This window comes from Oncorhynchus nerka, linkage group LG6, assembly GCF_034236695.1.
Source record: "Oncorhynchus nerka isolate Pitt River linkage group LG6, Oner_Uvic_2.0, whole genome shotgun sequence".
Taxonomy (NCBI): Eukaryota; Metazoa; Chordata; class Actinopteri; order Salmoniformes; family Salmonidae; genus Oncorhynchus; species Oncorhynchus nerka.
The window spans coordinates 57812319-57835067 of NC_088401.1; the positions used below are offsets into that span (position 1 = coordinate 57812319).

At 42.9% G+C, this 22749-nt stretch overlaps 2 protein-coding genes across 3 annotated transcripts; one reads left to right on the forward strand and one right to left on the reverse strand.

Moving 5' to 3' along the window:
- Positions 1 to 1656: 1656 nt before the first annotated feature.
- LOC115130737 (insulin-like growth factor-binding protein 7) lies at positions 1657 to 12552 on the forward strand. Its single transcript, XM_029662157.2, has 5 exons — positions 1657 to 2152; positions 5748 to 5875; positions 8768 to 8875; positions 9952 to 10078; positions 10933 to 12552. The coding sequence occupies exons 1-5, from the start codon at positions 1690 to 1692 to the stop codon at positions 10953 to 10955; spliced, it is 849 nt and encodes a 282-aa protein (XP_029518017.1). The 5' UTR covers positions 1657 to 1689; the 3' UTR covers positions 10956 to 12552.
- A 183-nt stretch (positions 12553 to 12735) lies between these two features.
- On the reverse strand, positions 12736 to 22582 carry LOC115130736 (DNA-directed RNA polymerase II subunit RPB2). 2 transcript variants are annotated; one of them, XM_029662155.2, is made up of 24 exons: positions 22422 to 22582; positions 21946 to 22018; positions 21688 to 21838; positions 21468 to 21580; positions 21137 to 21356; positions 19576 to 19734; positions 19284 to 19448; positions 18985 to 19181; positions 18669 to 18788; positions 18311 to 18497; positions 18043 to 18186; positions 17708 to 17847; positions 17442 to 17553; positions 16945 to 17298; positions 16557 to 16725; positions 16330 to 16426; positions 16153 to 16247; positions 15732 to 15982; positions 15264 to 15353; positions 14789 to 14896; positions 14447 to 14560; positions 14164 to 14324; positions 13361 to 13556; positions 12736 to 13091 (listed from the first exon to the last, which is right to left on the reverse strand). In XM_029662155.2, exons 1-24 carry the CDS (start codon positions 22438 to 22440, stop codon positions 13002 to 13004), a joined length of 3525 nt encoding a protein of 1174 aa, XP_029518015.1. In that variant the 5' UTR covers positions 22441 to 22582; the 3' UTR covers positions 12736 to 13001. The 2 variants fall into 2 exon arrangements, with proteins under 2 accessions (XP_029518015.1, XP_029518016.1); XM_029662156.2 differs by lacking the exon at positions 22422 to 22582 and adding an exon at positions 22309 to 22379.
- Between the last annotated feature and the right edge of the window lie 167 nt (positions 22583 to 22749).

Genomic DNA, 22749 nt, shown 5'->3' on the forward strand with positions numbered 1-22749 from the left:
TATCCATCCATCACATAAGGTATGGATGAGAGGAACACTATATTTAGAAGCCCACCTAAATGGTAATAGCTGAAAACACACTGAGGATGTTTTCTCCCCGACTTTAGTGACAATTCCACCAAGTCCACAGGCCCATGCACAGGACGCCTCTCTTATATGGAAGATGCCCACACACACACACACACACACACACACACGCTGTACATTTTTTAAATATTTCGACAGATGTTGCGACAGACAAACCCTGCTTGTCCCTGAATAGCCTTCTCTGTTTTTGAAAGCACTCTCTCGCTCTTTCCCAGGTACACTGATTCATCCTCCCAATCTAGCCAGCCACCCCCCCAATCTGTCTCGATAATCTGGAGTGTAATTTTGTTGTCTTCCTTTGGAGCACCATGATCGTTACATAAGAAACTGATCTGCCAAAGAGAAACCCAAAACGCTGGTCCACGTGAGAGTAGGCCCATGAAATCCTCCAAGGTAAACTGAAAAAAATTCCTGACCTTTGGTTTAGTTAGATCTATTCTAGTAGGGTGATGTTTCGTATGCTTTTTCAGATATGATTCTGAGGGGCTACCCATATGAACCTCGCTTCCAGTTGAGTTTTATTTTATGTACGGAATTAAACCCTGCTTATTTGTCTATGCTGAATGCCAAAGATTGACACACTATCCTTTTGGCCTTCTCATTCTTCTCTAGTCCATAACTCTGTACTGGTTGACCTCCAGTTGGGTGGGACTGGGTCACAATCTGCTCCTGTGCTCGCCTCGCTTCCGGAGGCGGTGCCACATCCCCTCCACGTGCTCCAACTCAGACACGCCTTACAGAGATATTGCTTCCTCCTTCGTTTCCAAATACATCAAGTCAAAACGGTTTTCCATCTCATAGTGGATAAAAGACTTTCAATCCTAAATCAACCCTAAAGCCCCTTCCCCAATTCCTGCCAGTCAAGGTATTAATGATCAGCTGAATAATCACGTGTTAGCACTGGGTTGGCACAAACGCCTGCGCTGTACACCCTGTATCTCTCAAAGACAAGGGTTGGTGAACACTGAACTGAGATCTAGAGTGTACCACAATGGGTGATGGTCCATCAGAGAAAATCAGACATAGCCAACACGTCCATATCTAACAAACCAAGTCAGTATCAATATATCTATGTGACTGGTGTATACTGTAACATGTATATGCATGCTTACTTTGAAAGGCAACCACTCCCTGTTCTACCCAGGATAACTTGGTGTTGTGATTAGGGAATGTAACTGGCAATGCAACTTTGACTGGCATTGTAACTGGCAAACGATGTGCAAGACATGTATTTAAGATGACCACCATAATCATGGATGATCAGTGGATGTTAGATTTGTACTTTGAACATCCAGTATAAATTGCACAAAATGTTTATTTATTGAATGTGAATCTCATTATGTCATCCATAAATTGTTGATTATATCAGATGTGTTCAAAAAGTTGAAGTAATTGGGTTGAAGTTACTTCAGTAAAATAAAACATTATTTTGTATTAACTGTGGTGTTTTTGGTTCATTGCAAAGTCAATTTAAAATGGGGATTTAGACCAAAACTTTTATGGAGACATGGAAGTCAAAGGAGGGGATTTTGGGGGCGGGGTTGAGCTTCAACAAAATCGCTAATAAGAACTGTACAGTGCTTTACACTGTATGAGACAGCCATGGCAATACAGAATCACCACTATAAACTCAACATCAACATGTTGGTGCTTTTCGCCGTGGCGGTATCGTTGTCACTTGCGTCCGCATCTGCGGACCGTGTGCCGCGCACCTGTGGCACGTGTGAACCCAGCCTGTGCGACCCTCTACCAAATGAGGGCTGCAAGTCTGGCACAATTTTTGACTCCTGCGGTTGTTGTTCACTTTGCGCGTACGGAGCCGGGGAACCATGTGGGGGGCGCGGAGCCACAGCCAAGCGTTGCGCCTCTGGACTGGAGTGCATAAAGAGCGAAAAGGACAGAAAGACAAAGCTCGGCGTTTGCGCCTGCAAAACCAACTACGAAGTGTGTGGCTCCGATGGGGTGACTTATAAAACTGGTTGCGACTTGAAAGTTGCCAGCCTGAAAGCGGTGAACGAGGAGAAGCCTGAAATCAAGATCTTGAATAAAGGAAAATGCTCAACAGGTGAGAATGGGGGGAACGGCAGATAACGGGCCACTTATTATATAGAGCGCAGTAGTAGTTTAGTGGACATTGAACTCTGTATATTTTGGAAAAACTGTTTTGATTTGGTGTATCACGCTACAATACTTCTAATCCATATCAAATACATTCTGACCTGATAGCCAATAGTTCACCAAGGGGCCTAGACATGACATTTTGGTGTTACATGTTGGTGTCACTTTCATCTTGACTAATCTTTCCCCTTGATCAGTAAGAGGTATTATGTTTATTTTTAAGTGTGATATGCTTGCTATACGCTTTCTGGCATAATCAATAACCATTTACACAATGCAAATCATGTTAATGTATTAATCCGATGAATTCATATATTAAACTGATTCTAAATGGTCTTGATTAGACTACTGTCTAGTTACTGGATAGAAGAACTGAGAACTATGGAAGATCTGTGGCACTGTCCACTGGGTGTGGACAAGGTTTACATCATCCTCTATCTCTATAACCCTTCCAAAACAACCAGATCTAATGCCAGCCACTGAACAAGCTGAAAGCCGTTGTCTCCACTCTGGGGTGGCACTCCCTATAGAACATATAGCCCTGAACAGACATGTCTGAGATTTTACATTTTATAAAGGAGGATGACTGTCGATCAAACAGCAGCGTCTCGCCTACAAACACACAGACAGGCCCTGTTGGTTTAAAGCAAAGCCAGCAGTGTCTAGTTCACTGAACCTTCACATGATTCATTATAACTGCATGCCGGCTCTGGATTAGGCAGGCGAAAGGGTTCAGGACGTGGAAAAAGAATGGAAAAAACCTGGCTAGCTGCCAGAAAAAGTTGTGCCACATGAAAGGCCCCGAACTCTTGCTAATTTGCCCATATACAACAGGACGAGGTCAGACCACCACTTAAGCTGCACCCTTTAGGCTCTCAGACAGGTCAAGGTAAATATAACGTTAGGTTAAAATTCAAGACCAACATTCCTCTATCCACTCCAAGTTGTTATTGTTTTCTGTGGGTTAGTTGACTAGGGCTGTGGTTTCAGGGGAGGATTTTGTTGACCTTACTTAACTGGTGACAGTAAATTTCACCGGAACTCAAAACAACAGGGGCCTCTAGCTACAGTTGAAGTTGAAAGTTTACATACACTCAGGATGGAGTCATTAAAACTTGTTTTTCAACCACTCCACAAATCTCTTGGTAACAACCTATAGTTTTGGCAAGTCTGTTAGGACATCTACTTTGTGCATAACACAAGTACATTTTCCAACAATTGTTTACAGACAGATTATTTCACGTATAATTCACTGTATCACAATTCCAGTGGGTCAGAAGTTTACTTACACTAAGTTGACTGTGCCTTTAAACAGCTTGGAATATTCCCGAAAATTATGTCCTGGCTTTAGAAGCTTTTGGTAGGATAATTGACATAATTTGAGTCAATTGGGGATGTACCTGTGGATGTATTTCAAGGCCTACCTTCAAACTCAGTGCCTCTTTGCTTGACATCATGGGAAAATCAAAAGAAATCAACAAGTCTGGTTCATCCTTGGGAGCAATTTCCAAGCGCATGGAGGTACCACGTTCATCTGTACAAACAATAGTACGCAAGTATAAACACCATGGGACCACGTAGCCGTCATACCACTCAGGAAGGAGACGCATTTTGTCTCCTAGAGAGGAACGTCCTTTGGTGCGAAAAGTGAAAATCAATCCAAGAACAACAGCAATGTGAAGATGCTGGAGGAAACAGGTACAAAAGTATCCAAATCCACAGTAAAATGAGTCCTATATTGACATAACCTGAAAGGCAGCTCAGCAAGGAAAAAGCCACTGCTCCAAAATCGCCATAAAAATGCCAGACTACGGTTTGCAACTGCACATGGGGACAAAGATTGTACTTTTTGGAGAAATGTCCTCTGGTCTGATTAAAAACAAAAATAGAACTGTTTGGCCATAATGACCATCGTTATGTTTGGAGGAAAATGGGGGAGGCTTGCAAGGCGAAGAACTTCATCCCAACCATGAAGCACGGGGGTGGCAGCATCATGTTGTGAGGGAGCTTTGCTGCAGGAGGGACGGGTGCACTTCACAAAATAGATGGCATCATGAGGTCGGGAAATTATGTGGATATATTGAAGCAACATCTCAAGACATCAGCCATGAAGTTAAAGCTTGGTCGCAAATGGGTCTTCCAAATGGACAATGACCCCATGCATACTTCCAAAGTTGTGGCAAAATGGCTTAAGGACAACAAAGTCAAGGTATTGGAGTGGCCATCACGAAGCCCTGACCTCAAACTTATAGAACATTTGTGGGCAGAACTGAAAAAGCATGTGCGAGCAAGGAGGCCTACAAACCTGACTCAGTTACACCAGCTCTGTCAGGAGGAATGGGTCAAACTTCACCCAACTTATTTTGGGAAGCTTGTGGAAGGCTACCCGAAACATTTGACCCAAGTTAAACTATTTAAAGGCAATGCTACCAAGTACTAATTGAGTGTATGTAAACTTCTGACCCACTGGGAATAAAAGCTGAAATAAATCATTCTCTCTACTATTATTCTGATATTTCATATTCTTAAAATAAAGTGGTGATCCTAACTGACCAAGGACAGGGAATTTTTACGAGGATTAAATGTCAGGAATTGTGGAAAAACTGAGTTTAAATGTATTGGGTAAAGGTGTATGTAAACTCCTGACTTTAACTGTATATGAGTCAGCGCTTATTTATGATCCTAATTATCATATCATATCCATTCCTTGGGTTGGAGTATAGAGCATTGAAAAGACAACATAGTCAATCTTCCATAGGTCAGCTGTTTCATCATAACATTGTTCTAAAGCGGCCCTTACTTTGCAACCCTTGTCATTCAAAGCCTATTCATCATAACTAAAATGACATTCCAGTAAACCTACATTGCTGTCTACACTTGTGGATCACATGTAAAGTATTACGTGCCAGAAGTGTGACGTGATGTAATTGCACAAATTATTTTCTTGACCCATAGAAATGACAGATCATTCTGTTTGAGCTAAATAGACTACCAGCTTTGTTTTTCAGAATTAATAACAGAGTTTTAATTGGTGCAAGTCAGCATAAAGCCTGTCCCAATGTTTCAAAGGCAATTACAGTAATGTCCAGGTTCACATTGAGAAACCAAACAGAGGTCATGTTCAACTAATTCTTACTGGCATGAGAAAATCGAAGGGAGAAAGTATGCTTAATATTTCACCAAATTCCTAACTAACAGAATGAACTCCAAACTCCTTGATGCGTTCCATGTTATATCAGCTTCACCACTTACTGTAAGATTCACATGAATTGTTTTCTGAACGGCTAAAAGGACTGGAGCCGCTATCGGTTCATTTGTAACACGCTCACTCATTTATACAACGCATCAATCAGAACAGGAACATTGAATTCCTGCTCTGACATTTCCATCCTGTACCAGCTTGTCCCAGGGGATAACACCAGAGCTCTCTCTGAGTCCGCCGCAAGGTAAAAATACATGTTACAGGTTGATGTGAAGGAGATAATAAATCCACTCAATTGTCTCACCTTTTTTTCCTTTCTTCTTCTCCTCCTCCTCTATAGCACCTGTCATTGTGACAGCCCCTGGTGAGGTCTACAATGTCACAGGCTCCCAGGTCTACCTGAGCTGCGAGGCCATTGGAATCCCCACCCCTGTGATCACCTGGAAGAAGGTACCAGAAGGTCCAACGGTGAGGTCAATAGGACATGTTCAATTGAAATTTGAATCAACACTTTTCTAGGTTATGGTACAAAAAAAAAGACAATCGCCCCATGCTTTGAGAAAACACTTCTACACGGGTATCAGAATCACTCCCATGTATAGCTTAGTATGACGGTCCGAATAACTGTACATACGGTAGGTTGTTAATGTATTTTCCTATGTCTAGATATTCATACATCCCCTTCAACTGAATGTTGATTTGGGCTCTATAGTTGAGGACACAATGGATGAAAGAGATATGACCACGGAGGATATGAAGCGCGTGATTGTTGACACTGAAACAATAGCACAGGACATAAGGGGTTAATATGAAAACAGATATAATCATGATGGAAATCTGGAAGTTTTGGTGGTAAACAAAAAAGTCTTCCTGCACTGAAAGAGAGAGTGTGGGTGTGAATTGATACATTTTAACATTGTAAGCATGGTTTAATTGATTCGATTAACACAAACGCCCACACTCTCACAGCTCAACAGAATGTTGCTTTGTTCGAATGGAGCCCATAGATTAGAGATTTGCCTTGACCTGTTAAATCTGACCTATTTAGCAATCAATGCCTATGTAACTGGTGTTAGGGGTTTTCCTTTAAATAGCCAGTCACACACCTTAAATAGCAGAACTTGAGGAATTAAGGGTGAGCTTAGCAACCACATTCCTCTTTCTCTTGTAGTGGAGGGGCCCCATTATGTTTTAATTACAGTAGGTAGTGGGCCTGTCATGGTCCTAATCAAATCAAATCACATTTTATTTGTCACATGCTTCATAAACAACCGGTGTAGACTATCAGTGAAATGCTTACTTTCGGGCCCTTCCCAACAATGCAGAGAGAGAAAAAAAGAGAAATAGTAGAACAATTTAAAAATTATATCAGAAGGATTAAATAGAAAAAAAAACTCAGTTGCCGGAGAGGAAGGAAACCACAGGGATTTCACTATGAGGACAATGGTGACATTAAAACAATTACAGAGTTTAATGGCTGTGATAGGAGAAAACTCAGGATGGATCAACAGCATTGTAGTTACTCCACAATACTAACCTAATTGACAGAGTGAAAAGGAGGAAGCCTGTACAGAATACAAATCTCCAAAACATGCATTCTGTTTGCAAAAATGCACTAAAGTAATACTGCAAAATGTGGCAAAGAAATTAAATGTTTGTCCTGAATACAAAGTGTTATGTTTGGGGCATATCCAATACAACACATTACTGAGTACCGCTCTCCATATTTTCAAGCATAGTCGTGGCAGCATCATGTTATGGGTATGCTTGTAATTGTTATGGACTGGGGAGTTTTAAAGGATAAAAATTAAACAGAATGGAGCTAAGCACAGGCAAAACCCTCGAGGAAAACCTGGTTCACTGGTAGATGAATTTACTTTTCAGCAGGAAATTACCTAAAAGAGGCCAAATCTATACTTGCTTCTCAAGAAGACAGTGAATGTTTCTGAATTACAATTTTGACTTAAATTTACTAGAAAATCTATGGCAAGAACTTAAAATGGTTGTCTAGCAATGATCAATAACCAATTTGACAGAGCTTGAAGAATTTAGAAAATAATAAAATGAGCAAATGTTGTACAATCTAAGGGTGGAAAGCTCTGAGAGACTTACCCAGAAAGACTCAAAGCTGTAATCGCTGCCAAAGGTGCTTCTACAAAGTTTTGACTCAGGGGTGTGTAAATTTGATATTTCTGTATTTCATTTTTAATAAATTTGCAAAAATGTCAAAAAACTTGTTTTCACTTTGTCATGATGGAGCATTCTGTGTAGATGGGTGAGAAGGAAAAAGAATCCCCAGAGGGGCCCCCATGTTGAGGGTCAGCATGGCAGATATGTTGTTGTCTACCCTCACCACCTGGGGTTGGCCCATCAGGAAGTCCAGGATCCAGTTGCAGAGGGAGGTGTTTAATCCCAGGGTATTTAGCTTAGTGATTGGATGGGACTATGGTGTTGAACGCTGAGCTGTTAGAGTGAAGGTGATGACTATGCCCGGGTTAGGTCCTATCTACTGTAGAGGACTAGAGCCTGGAGAAAGTAATGTCCGGGCCTCCTGAAGAACAGTTTTCAGCTTGCCTCAAAATCCCCTCAGATAGGGAGGGAGAGGGGAAGAGGGAGGAAAATAATGGGAAAGGGGAGAGAGGGAGATAAAATTGAGGGGGAAGAGTAGGAGACGGAGACAGAACTGATGAGTGAGAGACGGGGAGAGAGAGTGAAGGAGAGAGAAAGGCCAAAATATGGTACAACATTTACATTTGACTAATTTAGCAGGTGCGCTCTTATCCAGAGTGCATACCTTTTCATACTGACCCCCCCCCCCCGTGGGAATCAAACCCACAACCACCCTGGCATTTCTCTCTGGAATTAAGTGACCTTCAACGTCTTCGACACACCAAAACAGGCCAAACTCACCTCCAGCTGGTTCTCACACTTCGTCTCTTTGAGGGGAGAGAGAGGAAAAACATGTCAGTGAGCTCGATAAAATACAACTGAAGATGGATGGTTTGGATCCAACAGAACATGTCATGTGTTAGTTACATCCATCTTTCCATACCAAGACTTTCTTGTGGCCCACTGATTTCCCAGATGAGCCTTTGCTTTCTTTGCTTATGTCATGTGTTTTTATATCTGTAAATGTCAGTGTCTGAGCTTAGGTCATATAAAGAGAATGTGATTTTAGATGACTTGAAATAACATTGGGCAATTTACCGAAACCTACTATAATATGATTAAGTTGGTTGCCTCGTGAAGTGTATTAGCTGAAGCGTCAAAAGTTTTCAGCTTTACAGCTGCACGCACACTGTGTGCTTTTAATGAGTTGATTTGATGAGTAAGTTATTACGTTAACGGCTGTTTTCCCAGGTCACCAGCGGAAAACAGAGAATGGAGCTGCTTCCAGGAGACAGAGACAACCTAGCCATTCAGACCCGTGGAGGACCTGAGAAACATGAGGTCACCGGCTGGGTCCTGGTGAGTCCAACCAGCCCCCACACACATAAACATACAGATATGCACACTACTTGAAATATTTTTGCTGTCATACTGACTTGTGGATCTTCCCCCACAGACACAAATCAGTCAAATACCTCAAAGACCACACACAGAGTTAATAAAGGGAAAATTAAAGCATAGGGTGGAAGAGTTACTATGTATTAGATAGCTGACATTCCATTATTTATGCAATTTATTTATAATTATAAACCAGGTATTTCGAGCCCTGAATGTTGATTGGCTTACAGCAGTGGTATACCACGGGTATGAGAAACATTTTTTTTTACTGTTCAAATTACGTTGCTAATCAGTTTATAATATCAATAAGGCACCTCGGGGGTTTGTGGTATATGGCTGATATACCACGGCTAAGGGGTGTATCCAGGCACTCCGCGTTGCATCATGCTTAAGAACAGCCCTTAACCGTAGTATATTTGCCATATACCACACCCCCTCATGTCATATTGCTTAAATATTACCTGAGGCATATTCCAAAGTTGTCCATCAACGCTCCTCATTGACTTGTTCTGTTCAGAGCCTCTACATAACAGAGAGTTGAATAGAAATTAAACTCCTTCTTCAATGTCTCAGTAAAGGAACAGAAAACATTGGTGAGCCCTGTTCAGTGGTTAGATCTATATCTATCTCTTCTTCCGTCTCTTTTCACTCTCGCTATTCTGCTCCCCTGCTGTCAAACATCAAATTCTCTCAATTTCTTGATCTCATTTCAGAGTATTTATCTTCCACAATGATTCGTTGCCATGTTTTCTTAATTTGCCATCTTCCACTGTAGATGTTTGTAGTTGTGAGAAGTAAACGTCTAAACATCTACACAGGTGCAAGCCGGCACTGGACAGCAGTTATACAACTGCAAACAATCCTGAACACTTGAAATGGCGCCCGTGCTCTGTCGAAAGGAGCCGAGTTTGACTGGGAGGGAGAGTTTGAGGCTGTGTTTGTGTCCCCTTGCAGCTGATGGTTTACTGCAGACCACATCATGTGTTCTGCTAAAAATCACACTGAGGTTTAATAACCACCGTCGCCATGCTTTTCAGATCTCGCCGCTCACCAAGGAAGAGGCGGGTTCGTATGAGTGTCACGCTGTCAACGCCAAGGGAGAGGCCTCAGCGGTGGGCACCATTCACGTGGTGGAGTCCATCGATGACATCCCTGTCAAGAAGGGTACTGAAGCACCCCCGTTCTATTGCACTCCTATTGCACACGCATTTCTACTTTGTTTCATGTTAAATCTAGACCCACACAACATGGCACCAAAGGGCATGTCTACCCTTTATACATTGATTTTGTCTCTTCAGGTTTGCATGATGCTGTGTCTGTACATGTGCGTCCTTGTATGCGTACATTTTGTGTGTGTGTGTCTGTGCATGTATGCGTACATTCAATGTGTGTGTGACTTCTAGCCCGTGGTGACCATCCCGTCCTGACATGTTTAGGAGTGCCTGCTTTGCTTTTGGCTCGGCCCACGTCACTTGGCTCTCGACAGGGCTAGGCGGTTGCCTCGACAAGGCAGCACGTGTCACTGGGGTTGACACATGCAATTTATTGACCTGCCTTTAAAGCTTTGCTCCATGGGAAAGAACCTGGCTGTTTGAGTGAAAACCCCATCACAATAACAAGGTTAGCTCTACCTTTAGGTGATCTCCCATCCCTGGTGGTCTGTGATGATGGATACTATTAAAAACAACAAACCTTTTCCAAGGCACACTCTCCATCGTGCAAGATCCTATCTAAGCACTTCTCCTTCATTTCCAGTGATCTAAAAAGGAAGCAGGGCTAGATAGGTGACACAATCTGATGAAAACCATTCCAAGTATTCAGGTCTTCCCCAACTTTAGTCATAATTTGTATGTTTGTTTTTTTGCACCTTGGGTCTGAGAAAGCGCTTTTAACAATTAAATGAAGTATTATTATTTATTATAAACAGGACCAGTTAAGGACCCATACCCTAGACATTCACTTACCTCTTTAATAAATTAACTTATCGGTCATCGTGTTCTTGTCTGTGTCTCTTCCAGTGACCAAGGATGATGAGCTGTAAGGCATCTCAGCACAGTAGGGACTCAGTGGCGGCTCCTGCAGGATCACGAGAGGAGGGAGCAGCCCCAAGCCCCCCCCCCCCCCCCCCATCCCCAACTATCCCACCGCTGACACAAGTAGACCTGTACACTGACTGAGAAAGAGGACCAACACTCACTATTAGCATCAATCATATTTATACTTGATTTGTTATTTGGTAACAAGTCATAGTTTTCATAGTGATAATCAGTATACTGTTTATGCACAAGCATCAACCTTGCATCTCACAACATTGAAAGTTACCATCATGGACATCCACAAGACACATCGAGGCCTCACACACATTTTTCTTGTCAGTGGCATCACACACAAGTCAATCTTAAAAATGTACAAGTTACTGCCAAAATAATTTAAACACTTGAGTAAATGAGGAATACAAAGTATATTGAAAGCAGGTATTATTCCTGGCTTAATTAAGCAATTATAACATCCCATCATGCTTAGGGTCATGTATAAAAAATGCTGGGCATTCCACAGGGCAAGAGTGGTCACAATGGTTTGATGAGCCTGCATGGCTTTCTCAGTCACCAGATCTCAACCCAATTGAATTGATTCTGCAGTGGCGCCTGAGACAGCATTTTCCACCACCATCAGCAAAACACCAAATGATGGAATTTCTCATGGAAGAATGGTGTCGCATCACTCCAAAAGAGTTCCAGACACTTGTATAATCGATGCCAAGGTGCATTGAAGCTGTTCTGGCCCTACACTACTAAAACACTTTATGTTGGTGTTTTCTTTATTTTGGCAGTTTCCTGTATGTGCGCACACACATGCATGCTCAACCAAACTCAGCAGTATTTCACATCTGCCTTACTCTTCCACCATCTCTTACTTTGATGTAGTTTTCTATGTTTTTGTGAATTTATTTACTCTAAAGAATTTTACCCTGGGTACCTCAAAAATATTACATTTCAAGGCAATCATGGTTGGCCAAGGCAGAAACATACTGACATGCAGGCTAAAAAATAACTAAAATCACAACTTGAAAAACGAATGAATATGAATAAATCATTACATTCGAGATTCCACTTTTTATTTATAACGTACACTATTTGTCTTTGACCTCCTGAAAAGTACACAAATCATTCTTTCCCTTGACACATGGTACTTGATAAGCCATAAAGCCATGCCTTTGCAAAAGCCATTGTGTGGAGTGAGCGATCTGGAATGACAGGCAGGCTTAACCAGACACAAGGCTTTCTCTAGCATTCATATAACCCCAGGGCTCATATACCACGGGTTTAGCTAACAAACCACACAGCGGCGGATGTCTGGGGATGTACTGTAGGGTATATTGAGGAAACGACAAGTTTGAAATGGTGTAGAAAAAGAGGAGGATTTATGTTGGAATGCAGAGATCCACGTTCGGTGCTATTGCTAATAGTCTGCGACTCCAATGAAGGGGCCAGTGGACATTGCTTTTACCAAAATGTTGCTAGGTTTTCAGCTTAAGGATGTATTTGATGTATTCACTTTGGTGTATGGTTTACTAACACTGATGTTACTACCATGGGACACTTGCTGTACATTACTAATAAATACAAAATGGACTACAAGTTGTGGCTATTTCGATATTATATGATCAAGACGTCTGCACAGAAGTGTAACACTATGAAATATATATATATATATATATATATATATATACACACACACACAGTATATACCTCCGTTTTTCAAATCCACATAAAGCTAGCTAGCTCAATACAAACACTGAATGAAGAAAGTGTGACAATAAATTAAAAACCAACCTTTATTTATTCTAGTTTGACAAAAACAACCGAGACATTGTTCCTTCCGTTATAAAACAGTGATATCACGCCAAAAATAATTTTGCGAGACAAATCGTGGGGACCTGACCATTAGCGTAAAAACAAGTTGACTGTTGCGTTTAGTTTTTGTCTCCTGAGGCTCCATCTCTCCCACTGAAGAGATAAGCGATGTCCTCGACATTCCTACAACACAATTCAATTCCTGTTGACTGGACAGGGGTTTAGTAGTGCTCCTAACTGGTCATCATGCGAGGGGCGATACTCATGGACATGAGTTCCTGGAAGAGCAGCTTGCAGGCGTATGGCATTCTGACCAGTGAGATCTGACAAGAAAGGGTGGAAACGGTTACATTGTACAAACATCTTATTCGATAAATCTTCAACAAAACTAAGGCTATAGAGGCAATACTTTTTTATAGTCCTGTTGGAACACTTTAAAATCTATTTCACTATACTGTATTGTAGTTAGAATTTGGAACTGACATTCTGGTTACAGTAATAAAGATATAATGGACATTAACAACATGTGAATAGGCCGGCCTAAGTAATAAACAGGAATAACTGGGAGACTGGTGGTGGTGTTGTTCCATACCTGTGTTTTGTTGCGACAGCCCCTGCACTCGTAGGTGTGTGTACGGGTGTTGGCGATGGCCATGAGGCCACAGAGGTTGCAGACGTGGACCTGGTAGGGGTCAGACGCCTCGAACAGCCTCTCACGCAGGAACTGAGCCGCGCCGTGGGCTATCTGACAATCACGCTCCATCTCCCCAAAACGAAGACCTCCATCACTGGGTGCAAAATGAGAGCATGGTTAGTTAAAGTGGCAATCTGCAGTTACTAAATAAAGTTTTGGACTTATAAAGTAATGACTTATAGCCATTGTTTCTTGAAGAATATAACTTAGAAATGCCTCATGAGCTTAGTTCAACTGTCGTACGCCATCAGAACCAAAAATATAACCTTGTTTTACTGCATTATTGTTGCCTCAAAATATGGTTAAAACTATAATGTTGATATCATGGATGGTCAGTCCTTGCATCCATTGCTCTGTCTATGAATTTCAGTGGTTACATTTCTCCAGGCCCATCCCTCATCTTTTTACCAAAACAAAGGTGGGGTGCTTGCTTTGTTATTGTTTCAATTAAGAACTCTAGATTTAACTGGGCGAGATCAGGGCCTGTATTCATAAAGCATCTGATCTAGAAGTGCAGATCTAGGATCAGGTCCCTCTCCCACTGTGCATTTATCATCATCTAAAAAGACAGAACTGATCCTAGATCAGCTCCTACTTAAAGTTGCTTAACGAATACAAGCCCAGGAATGCATGCCCAGTGCACTCAAATAGTGCCATAAAAGGGAAAAAGTCCTACGTTAAATCATTCTTAGTATTCTTACCGTGATCTGCCCTCCATGGGCTGTCTGTTGAGGATCTGGACAGGGCCTCGGGCCCGGGAGTGGATCTTGTCGTCCACCATGTGCTTTAGGCGTTGGTAGTATGTGGGACCGAGGAAGATCTGAGAGGTAATCTTACGGCCGGTAAAACCGTTGTACAACACCTAGAAGGGAAAGACGAGGCCCGTTAATTGTACTCTATAGACAGACTAGTGTGAAATAGCTCCGTGTGAAATAGCTACTAAGGAAGTTAGATGTGAATGGTAAAGGAGGGTGATGTCCTGACCTCGTTGCCCCTCAGGTGATATCCGTATTCAGACAGCAGGTTGGAGACCTTCTGCACGTTGACCGCATCGTTGAAAGGTGTGGCGTCACCAATCTCCCCTTTGTTGGCTGAAACCTACACGGTGAAAGAGGGTGAAAACAAGAAAACTCCCATCCATACACTATACTTTATTTCCATGACAAAAAGTCTGACCTTTAACAAACAAATTCACACTGACCTTTGTAATTTCTAAAATATTTAATCTAGGTACCTTATTTGTTTACAGTCACATTCTTCAGAGGTCTCAACATAGGAGTAACACAAGTTAAAATTAAGTAGGGGGAGGAGTTATTAGACAGGTACCTTGCCCTGCAGGCACTCGATCAAATGGCCGACTGTCATACGAGAGGGGATGGCATGGGGGTTGATGATGATGTCTGGGGTAATTCCCTCGCAAGTGAAGGGCATGTCCTGTGGAAAGAAACGGAACAAAGGACATAGTTCCCTTACAAAAACTTGTGTGAGGGTTCCAGTTTTCTAAGCCAGTCTTTCTAAGGCATAACCCCTTGTAGGAATGTTGCACGTTCTACAGAGACTTCCATGTTCTCTCTAAATAAGTTTTATAGTATTTACTGGGACGTGGTTGACTTAGCATTTCCTCTGAAGAGGCCTTTGGCTTTATTTATGTTTATTTAGGCTCAGTCTAAACACAATGTCTCTAGGCCATTGACTAAACATCATGATAAATATTTCCTGGCTCAATGTCATACTGTGTAATCTACTTAAGAGTGAGCAGTCCTGTAGACTATGCATGAGGAACATGTGTTTAATACGCTACCTCCTGTCTGTACTGAATACCACAAGTACCCTTCTGCCCGTGTCGACTGGCAAACTTGTCACCAATCTGGGGGATACGAACAGAGCGAACCTGCAAGAAGAAACAAATGGAGTTTGAGTTAAATCATGCCACAATTTGGGCCATAAGGCTCCATAACCTTATGGCCCAAGGTTAGAGGGTGCATTATTCAACCAGTGGAGCTCATATTTAATTTAGTCCATCTGTCAACAACTCAGATTTGGTATCTCGGGCTTGTTGCTTCTATGGAAGCAATCATGCTCGTAAAACTCAACTCAAACCTGCCCATTCTACGGATGACCTTCCTGCCTACTCTAAACTTGACAAATAGGTAGAGCTGCCAACAGGGATAATTTATTACGGTTTGTTTGTCATTTTTACAGCCTACTAATGCATTGTCAACTTGACAAAATATGCCTATTGTGGGAAGCTAGAGGACTCAGGACACACCCTGATCTTGCAGAACTTGTAGCCCTCCTGGTTGAGTGTGACCATGACTTGGTCCACGATGCCCGTTTCGCTGGTGCGGAGGAAGGTGCTGCAGTCCCTCTTGGTGTAGCGCCGGTTGGTGCTGTCCAGCTCGTCGTCGTTCTCCGGTAGGGTCACCGTCTTGCCGATGATCACGTCCTCGCCGGAGACGCGCACGCCGGGAGCTATCAGGCCGTCGTCGTCCAGCTTGTCGTAAATGGCGTGCCTCATACCTGGGGGAAGGCAGGGGCATTGGATTGTTCATTGAGCAGTTCTGTTTGTATGACTGCCAATTTAAATGGAAGCTGCCGATGGAACATTTTATGAGATGATGGAAATAGTAGGCTCTGATTTTCTGGCCGACTCCTCTATACTTTTAGATGCCAAGATGCCTAGGACGTACCCGAACATGTTTCGCGTGTGGGTTTTTCAAAGACTTCCTCCTGATCAAAACCTTTCTTCGACTCTTGTTCTTTATAGGAGCGGTAGAACACAGACCTGAAATAAACACCGTTAATTACACCACCGCCTTAAAAGTCATTATCACAGCAAATTTCTATCTTCAAATCACAGGGCAAACCTGAAGAATCCACGGTCCACCGCAGAGCGGTTCATGATGACAGAGTCCTCCTGGTTGTAGCCAGTGTACGCCGCAATAGCCACAATAGAATTGATACCTAAACCAGGCACAAATGAGAGGATTTCAACGAGCCAGAACTTTAATATTTTTTTTTTAAAGGCATAAATCTTTAGGTCAGAGTTAAGGAGTGTTTTTGGCTGCTACTTCTGCAGCGCTCCAGTTCTCACCTGCTGGGAGCTCTCTGAAACGCAGGTACTCCATAGAGCGAGTGGTGACTAAGGGTTTCTGGGGGTAGTAGAGCACATGGGCCAGGGTGTCCATCCGCACGTGGAAGTTGGTGATGTACACACCCATGGCTTGTTTACCCATAGCAGACTGGTACGTGTTTCTGGGAGACTACACAGGGGAAAAGATGGGGGGGAATGGTATTAATAAGATTACACTTAAAACAGAGGCATATAAATTACAAATCGTGTGATACTGTATACCAAGACTGAAAAAAAAAACGTATGTTTTATATCCTTGTCTTGTCATAGACAATACCATTGCCACCGCATCTAATCAACCATGCCAACTTAAAAATATATTTTAGGAGCGTAATATTTTTAGCCGTACCTGGTTGTGATCGGGGAAGGGGATGATGGAAGCACAGACTCCCAGGATCATGGAGGGGTGGATCTCACAGTGGCTGTATGTAGAACAGTAGGCCACGCCTTTCTCCTGGAGGTCGTCAGGGGTCATGGCCAGCATCACTGTCTCTTCCTCCAGGGTGTCGATGTACTCCACCACGCCGCTGGCCACCAGGTCCTGCCAACTGTAGTTGTTGTACTCCCTCTCCTTCAGCTGGTCGATGTGTCTCCTCTTCAGCAGCAGCTTCTGTTTCTCTACGATCAGCAGAGGACGACAGATCCTCCCGGCATCTGTGTAGATGCGGATCTCCCTCTCTCGGATGTCTCTGATCATGGACACCTAGAAACAGGCGTAAACACGGCTCAGAACAACGTAGCATATCAGGATAAGGAATATTGTGTTTGTAGGTTAATTCAAATGAATAATAATATAATAAATAATGAAAATGTTAGAAAAGCTGAAATTCTGGGAAAAAAAATCACCTCAGACACAATGATGTCCATCTGCCTCCTCAGTTTCCTCAGTGTGTTCATCAGCTGCTCTGGGTCCTTGTGTATTCCCACCCAGCAGCCATTCACAAAGATCTTTGTGGCACTGTTAGTGTTGAATTAATGAAGAAAAAAATGCAGTTAAAATGCAAATAAGAGAGGTTGACAAACTATACAAGTCACTCAGCATAAAAGACTGAGAACGCTTAGATATCTTCTGTACTGATAAAGAGCAGTGTGCTGCCATCTGCTGGACTAACTCTGCGATGGCTGCAGGTGAGATCTCCTCCAGGTTCTCCATGCTCCACTCCTCCAAGAACTCCAGGATGGGAGAGGGCTGGGAGCCCACAGAGATGTAAGCCATGAGGGCCAGGTTCTTCACCAGGCCTACAGCATGACCCTGGAGAGACCAGATAAACAGAGGGAGGCACAAAGACAGGAACAAAGTAAGAAGGGACAATAGCATATCAATGACACGCCTTAATTGACAGAGAACTTAATTCTTTGAGGGTAACCTCAACCTTAAAATATGGTATGATGCAACAATAGCCCTTGATATGAACACAGATGTCATTTGGGTTGGTTTTGAACGTACCTCGGGGGTCTCGGCAGGGCACACCATGCCCCACAGCGTGTTGTGAAGCTGCCTGGGCTTGGCTAGCTTGCCGTCTCGACCGATGGGGGAGTTCACCCGTCGAAGATGGGAGAGGGTTGAGGCAAAGGTCAAGCGGTTCAACACCTAATGATAAAGAACACAAAAAGTTCTGGTTCGGAATGACAACAATCCTCTTGTCGCAGCATAATGGCAAACTGAGCCTAAACTCTATAGGAATGTGTACCAGATGACTTCTGCACTGTGTTACCTGGGACACTCCAGCTCTGGCCTGATGGGCCTTCTTGACGTCACCCCAGTTCCCCGTGGCAAGAGAGTACTTCAGGCCATCGGAGATGATGCGCGTCTTGATGGCCAACTCCAGGTTGAAGTCTTTCCCTCTGTCAATGAACTTCTGGGCGTAGATGCGGATCTCTTTCAGCAGGTTCTTGAACATTCTAAAAGCGTCCAAAGAAATGAAAAAGAGCTTGATTCAAGTTACAGGCTTAGTATCCCATTGACTTCATAAATATTCACCAAATGCTCAGTCTGGATAGGAGTGCGGTTTGCACAAAGTAGTCCTGCATCTGTGAATCATAGCTTTGTAGAGGTGTTCCTTCAGGCCTTACCCTCGGAACAGGAAAGCCAACAGAGGCCCAGCCAGGTCCAATCTTTTGTTGCCGTAGTGATCCCTGTCATCCAGCTCTCTTCTGCCCAGAGCAGCCAATAGCAGTCTGTGGACCATGTACCTACAAACAGACCCAAATATACAACACTGTGATAGGCTAATACATCAAGCACAACAACAACATATTGGTCTTTATGCAATCAGTAACATAATACTGTGATAACCATAAAATTACATATAGAATCTCCAACAGAAACCTGGTGAATAATATGATCTCTATGATTATTACATTAATATAACATAATAATAAAACACACCCTAAGAAATAGGCCTTTTTGGTCTCACAGAAGTCACTGACTCCGACATGGGGGAGCACCTCCTTCTGCAGCACCTCCTTGGCGTATTTGATCCTCCTTTCTTTGGTGACACCGGGCTTGGCACCACGAGAACCGATGAAGTTCAGGGCCACGTTCTGCTCCTGGATCACAAAGGCCTCATCCAGGGAGGGCTTGACCTGGTGGAGCACAGCACATCAGATTAGAGGTGTGGGTGGGCGATGAGAAAGAGGGGGGGCAGGAGTATGTTTCATTTGTCAGTTAAAATGTAGAACTTTTACCATCTCCATCATCTCAGGGTCGTCAAAGTCGTAGATGATGTGCTCCAGGATGTCTCTGTCGGAAACAAAGCCCAGGGCTCGGAACACTATGATGATGGGCACCTCCTGTCTGATGTAGGGCAGAGTGGACACGATCCTCTGACCAATGGCACTTTTCTTCACCCCCTGGGGGAAAAGAAACAAGGAGAGTCAACATTTGGGTGCAGTAGCAGAGGAAAGAAAACCTAAATACAACTTTGCCAGCAAATTCAGACAGGGTATATTTTGGTGTTCAAGGTTGTTTGTTTCTCACCTGTCCTCCCCTGGCCATCATGCTGACCCAGATGGAGCTGGTGGGCCGCGAGGAGTTCTCCAGGCAGGAGCGGCACTCCCCTGTGTATGCGTACTTTGAGTCCTTCTTGGCAAAGACGTACACTGTGTTCGTGGCCATCTTTTCTTGGGCAATCAGGACCTTCACACCAAATACAACAATTGTTATCAATAAAACTTCCTCTTCAAGCAAAAGCGTGTGTTTCTCAGGTGCTTCGTGAAAAGTATTGAAGAAACATTGGTACCCAAACAAACAAGGCCAGACATACAGTACCAATCAATCAAAAGTTGGGACACACCTACCCATTCAAGGGTTTTTCTTTAGACATCAAAACTATGAAATAACACATATGGAATCACGTAGTAACCAAAAAAAAGTGTTAATCAAATCAAAATATGTTTTATATTTGAGATTCTTCAAATAGCCACCCTTTGCCTGGATGACAGCTTTGCACACTCTTGGCATTTTCTCAACCAGCTTCATGAGGTAGTCACCTGGAATGCATTTTAATGAACAGGTGTGCCTTGTTATAAGTTCATTTGTGGAATTTCTTTCCTTCTTAATGCATTTGAGACATTCAGTTGTGTTGTGACAAGGTAGGGGTGGTATACAGAAGACAGCCCTATTTAACCAAGTCCACATTATGGCAAGAACAGCTCAAATAAGCAAAGAGAAACGACAGTACATCATAAGTTTAAGACATGAAGGTCAGTCAATATGAAAAATCTGAAGAACTTTTAAAGGTTCTTCAAGTGCAGTTGCAAAAACCATCAAGCGCTATGATGAAATTGGCTCTCATGAGGACCGCCACAGGAAAGGAAGATCCAGAGTTACCTCTCCTGCAGAGGATAAGTTAGAGTTACCAGCCTCAGAAATTGCAGGCAAAATAAATGCTCACTGAGTTCAAGTAACAGACACATCTCAACATAAACTGTTCAGACTGCGTGAATCAGGCCTTCATAGTCAAATTTCTACAAAGAAACCACTACTAAAGGACACCAATAAGAAGAAGAGACTTGCTTGAGCCAAGAAACACAAGCCATGGACACTAGACCGGTGGAAATCTGTACTTTGGTCTGATGAGTCCAAATTTGAGATTTTTGGTTCCAACCCCCTTGTCTTTGTGAGACGCAGGGCAGGTGAAGGGATGATTGCCTGACCTCAACCAAGTTGAGATGGTTTGAGATGAGTTGGACCACATTGTGAAGGAAAAGCAGCCTACAAGTGCCCACCATATCTGGGAACACCTTCAAGACAGTTGGAAAAGCATTCCAGGTGAAGCTGGTTGAGAGAATGCCAAGAGTGTGCAAAGGTGTCATCAAGGCAAAGGGTAGCTACTTTGAAGAATCTCAAATATATTTGGATTTGTTTAAACACTTTTTTGGTTACTCCATATTTCATAGTTTTGATGTCTTCACTATTATTATACAATGTATAAAATAGTAAAGATAAAGAAAAACCCTTGAATTAGTAGGTGTGTCCAAAATTTTGACTGGAACTGAACATCCCACCCTCCACCCCTGTTCGCTCTTTCTTCTTCTACCTTCTCAGAGCCGTTGATGATGAAGTAGCCCCCGGGATCTAGCGGGCACTCGTTGAGCTCACAGAGATCACGGTCCGTCAGGCCGCTGAGAAGGCAGTAGGTGGAGCGCAGCATGATCGGGATCTTGCCGATGAAGGTCTTTTGGTGCTGGGTCTGCAGCTGGTCCTCTCCCTCCTTGATGATGGTCTTGGTGATGTCCACGTACAGGGGAGCAGAGTACCTGTATAATACATATGTGAGCCTGGTTGGCACTGGCAGGAATAAAGATTGCCTATGACATGCACAGGAAATATATTGTGATAAAATGTTGGCTCCAAATGGGCCAACTTACGTGAGGTTCCGGAGTCTGGCTTCGTTGGGCATCATAGGTGAAGGTGCTCCATCTCTTTCCCAGTGAGTGGGTTTGGAAAGGTAGATCTGTTCAAACTTCAGCAGGTAGCGTGGCTGTAGAACAAAGCAATAGGCTCATTAGTAACAGGCCATGAATGAGTGCCCTCAGAGAGAGGCCCTACATAGAGCAGCGTATCAGAAAGTTCCTGTCTGTCACTCACCGGGTCCTCCACCTCCCCAGAGGTGTGCTGGGCCTCAGCCTGCAGGTCAATGGGCGGGGCGTCCTCCACAATCCTCTGTACAGACATCTGGATGAACTCGTCAAAGGAGTCCAGCTGCTGTCGCACCAGACCCTTCTCATCAAAGTAGGAACTGTAGGGTGCATCAGAGAAGATAGTGTTATTTGAACATAAGCAAGCTGCATAGTGTATGCTCCATGATGATCAAAAGAGAGATAGGTAGGGAGAGCATAATTTTACCTGATAACAATCCAGCAAGCTTCCTGCCATAAATCGGGGGTGATTTCATCCTCATCCTCATCGTATTGGATATCTGCAAGAGATCACGGAAAATACATCAACAAAGTGAATGCAGACACAGTGATTTAATGTTAGCCTAGGCCCTGGATCTAGTTCATGGAGTTTTCTACAGAAGAACAACTGATAGACACAAAGAAAGGTATTTCAGCTCTGCAGATATCAAAGACAGCTTTTTTTTGCACATAATGTCATTATGTGATGCTCATATAGATAGGCCTAGTTGAAAGTGTGCTATAGCTAGCTAACGTTAGGTGTTTAATTTGGTGAAACCATATTTGGTATGTAACAAACGAGTCAACCTACATAGCGCTAGCAAGCTTGCTTGCTATCTCTTCTTGTTGATGCTCCTGGCGCCATATATTAGCCTATATGCTAACTTAGCTAGCTGGCTACATTATGTAAAATAGCTCAAATACCTTCATCTTGGTCATACATGATTACTGCTTATTCCCACTCGTGTTTGCCTAAATAAGCAGAATCCGACGTTTAAATCATCAACAGTGTCGGATTCAACGTTGTCTAACGTTGCACACTTTGCTATCTAAATGAATACAAAAAGAAATATTGACGGTCTATCGTAAAACGTCATTTCCTGCCAAAACTGTTATTTTGCCGTGCTAGAAATTAGTCTTAACTAAATATTTATACTATTCTGCTCTAATATTAACTATGATAATCATATTATTTTATCTAATAAATAATATGTTATTATTATTATCAGATGCCGAATCATAATAGTTGTAA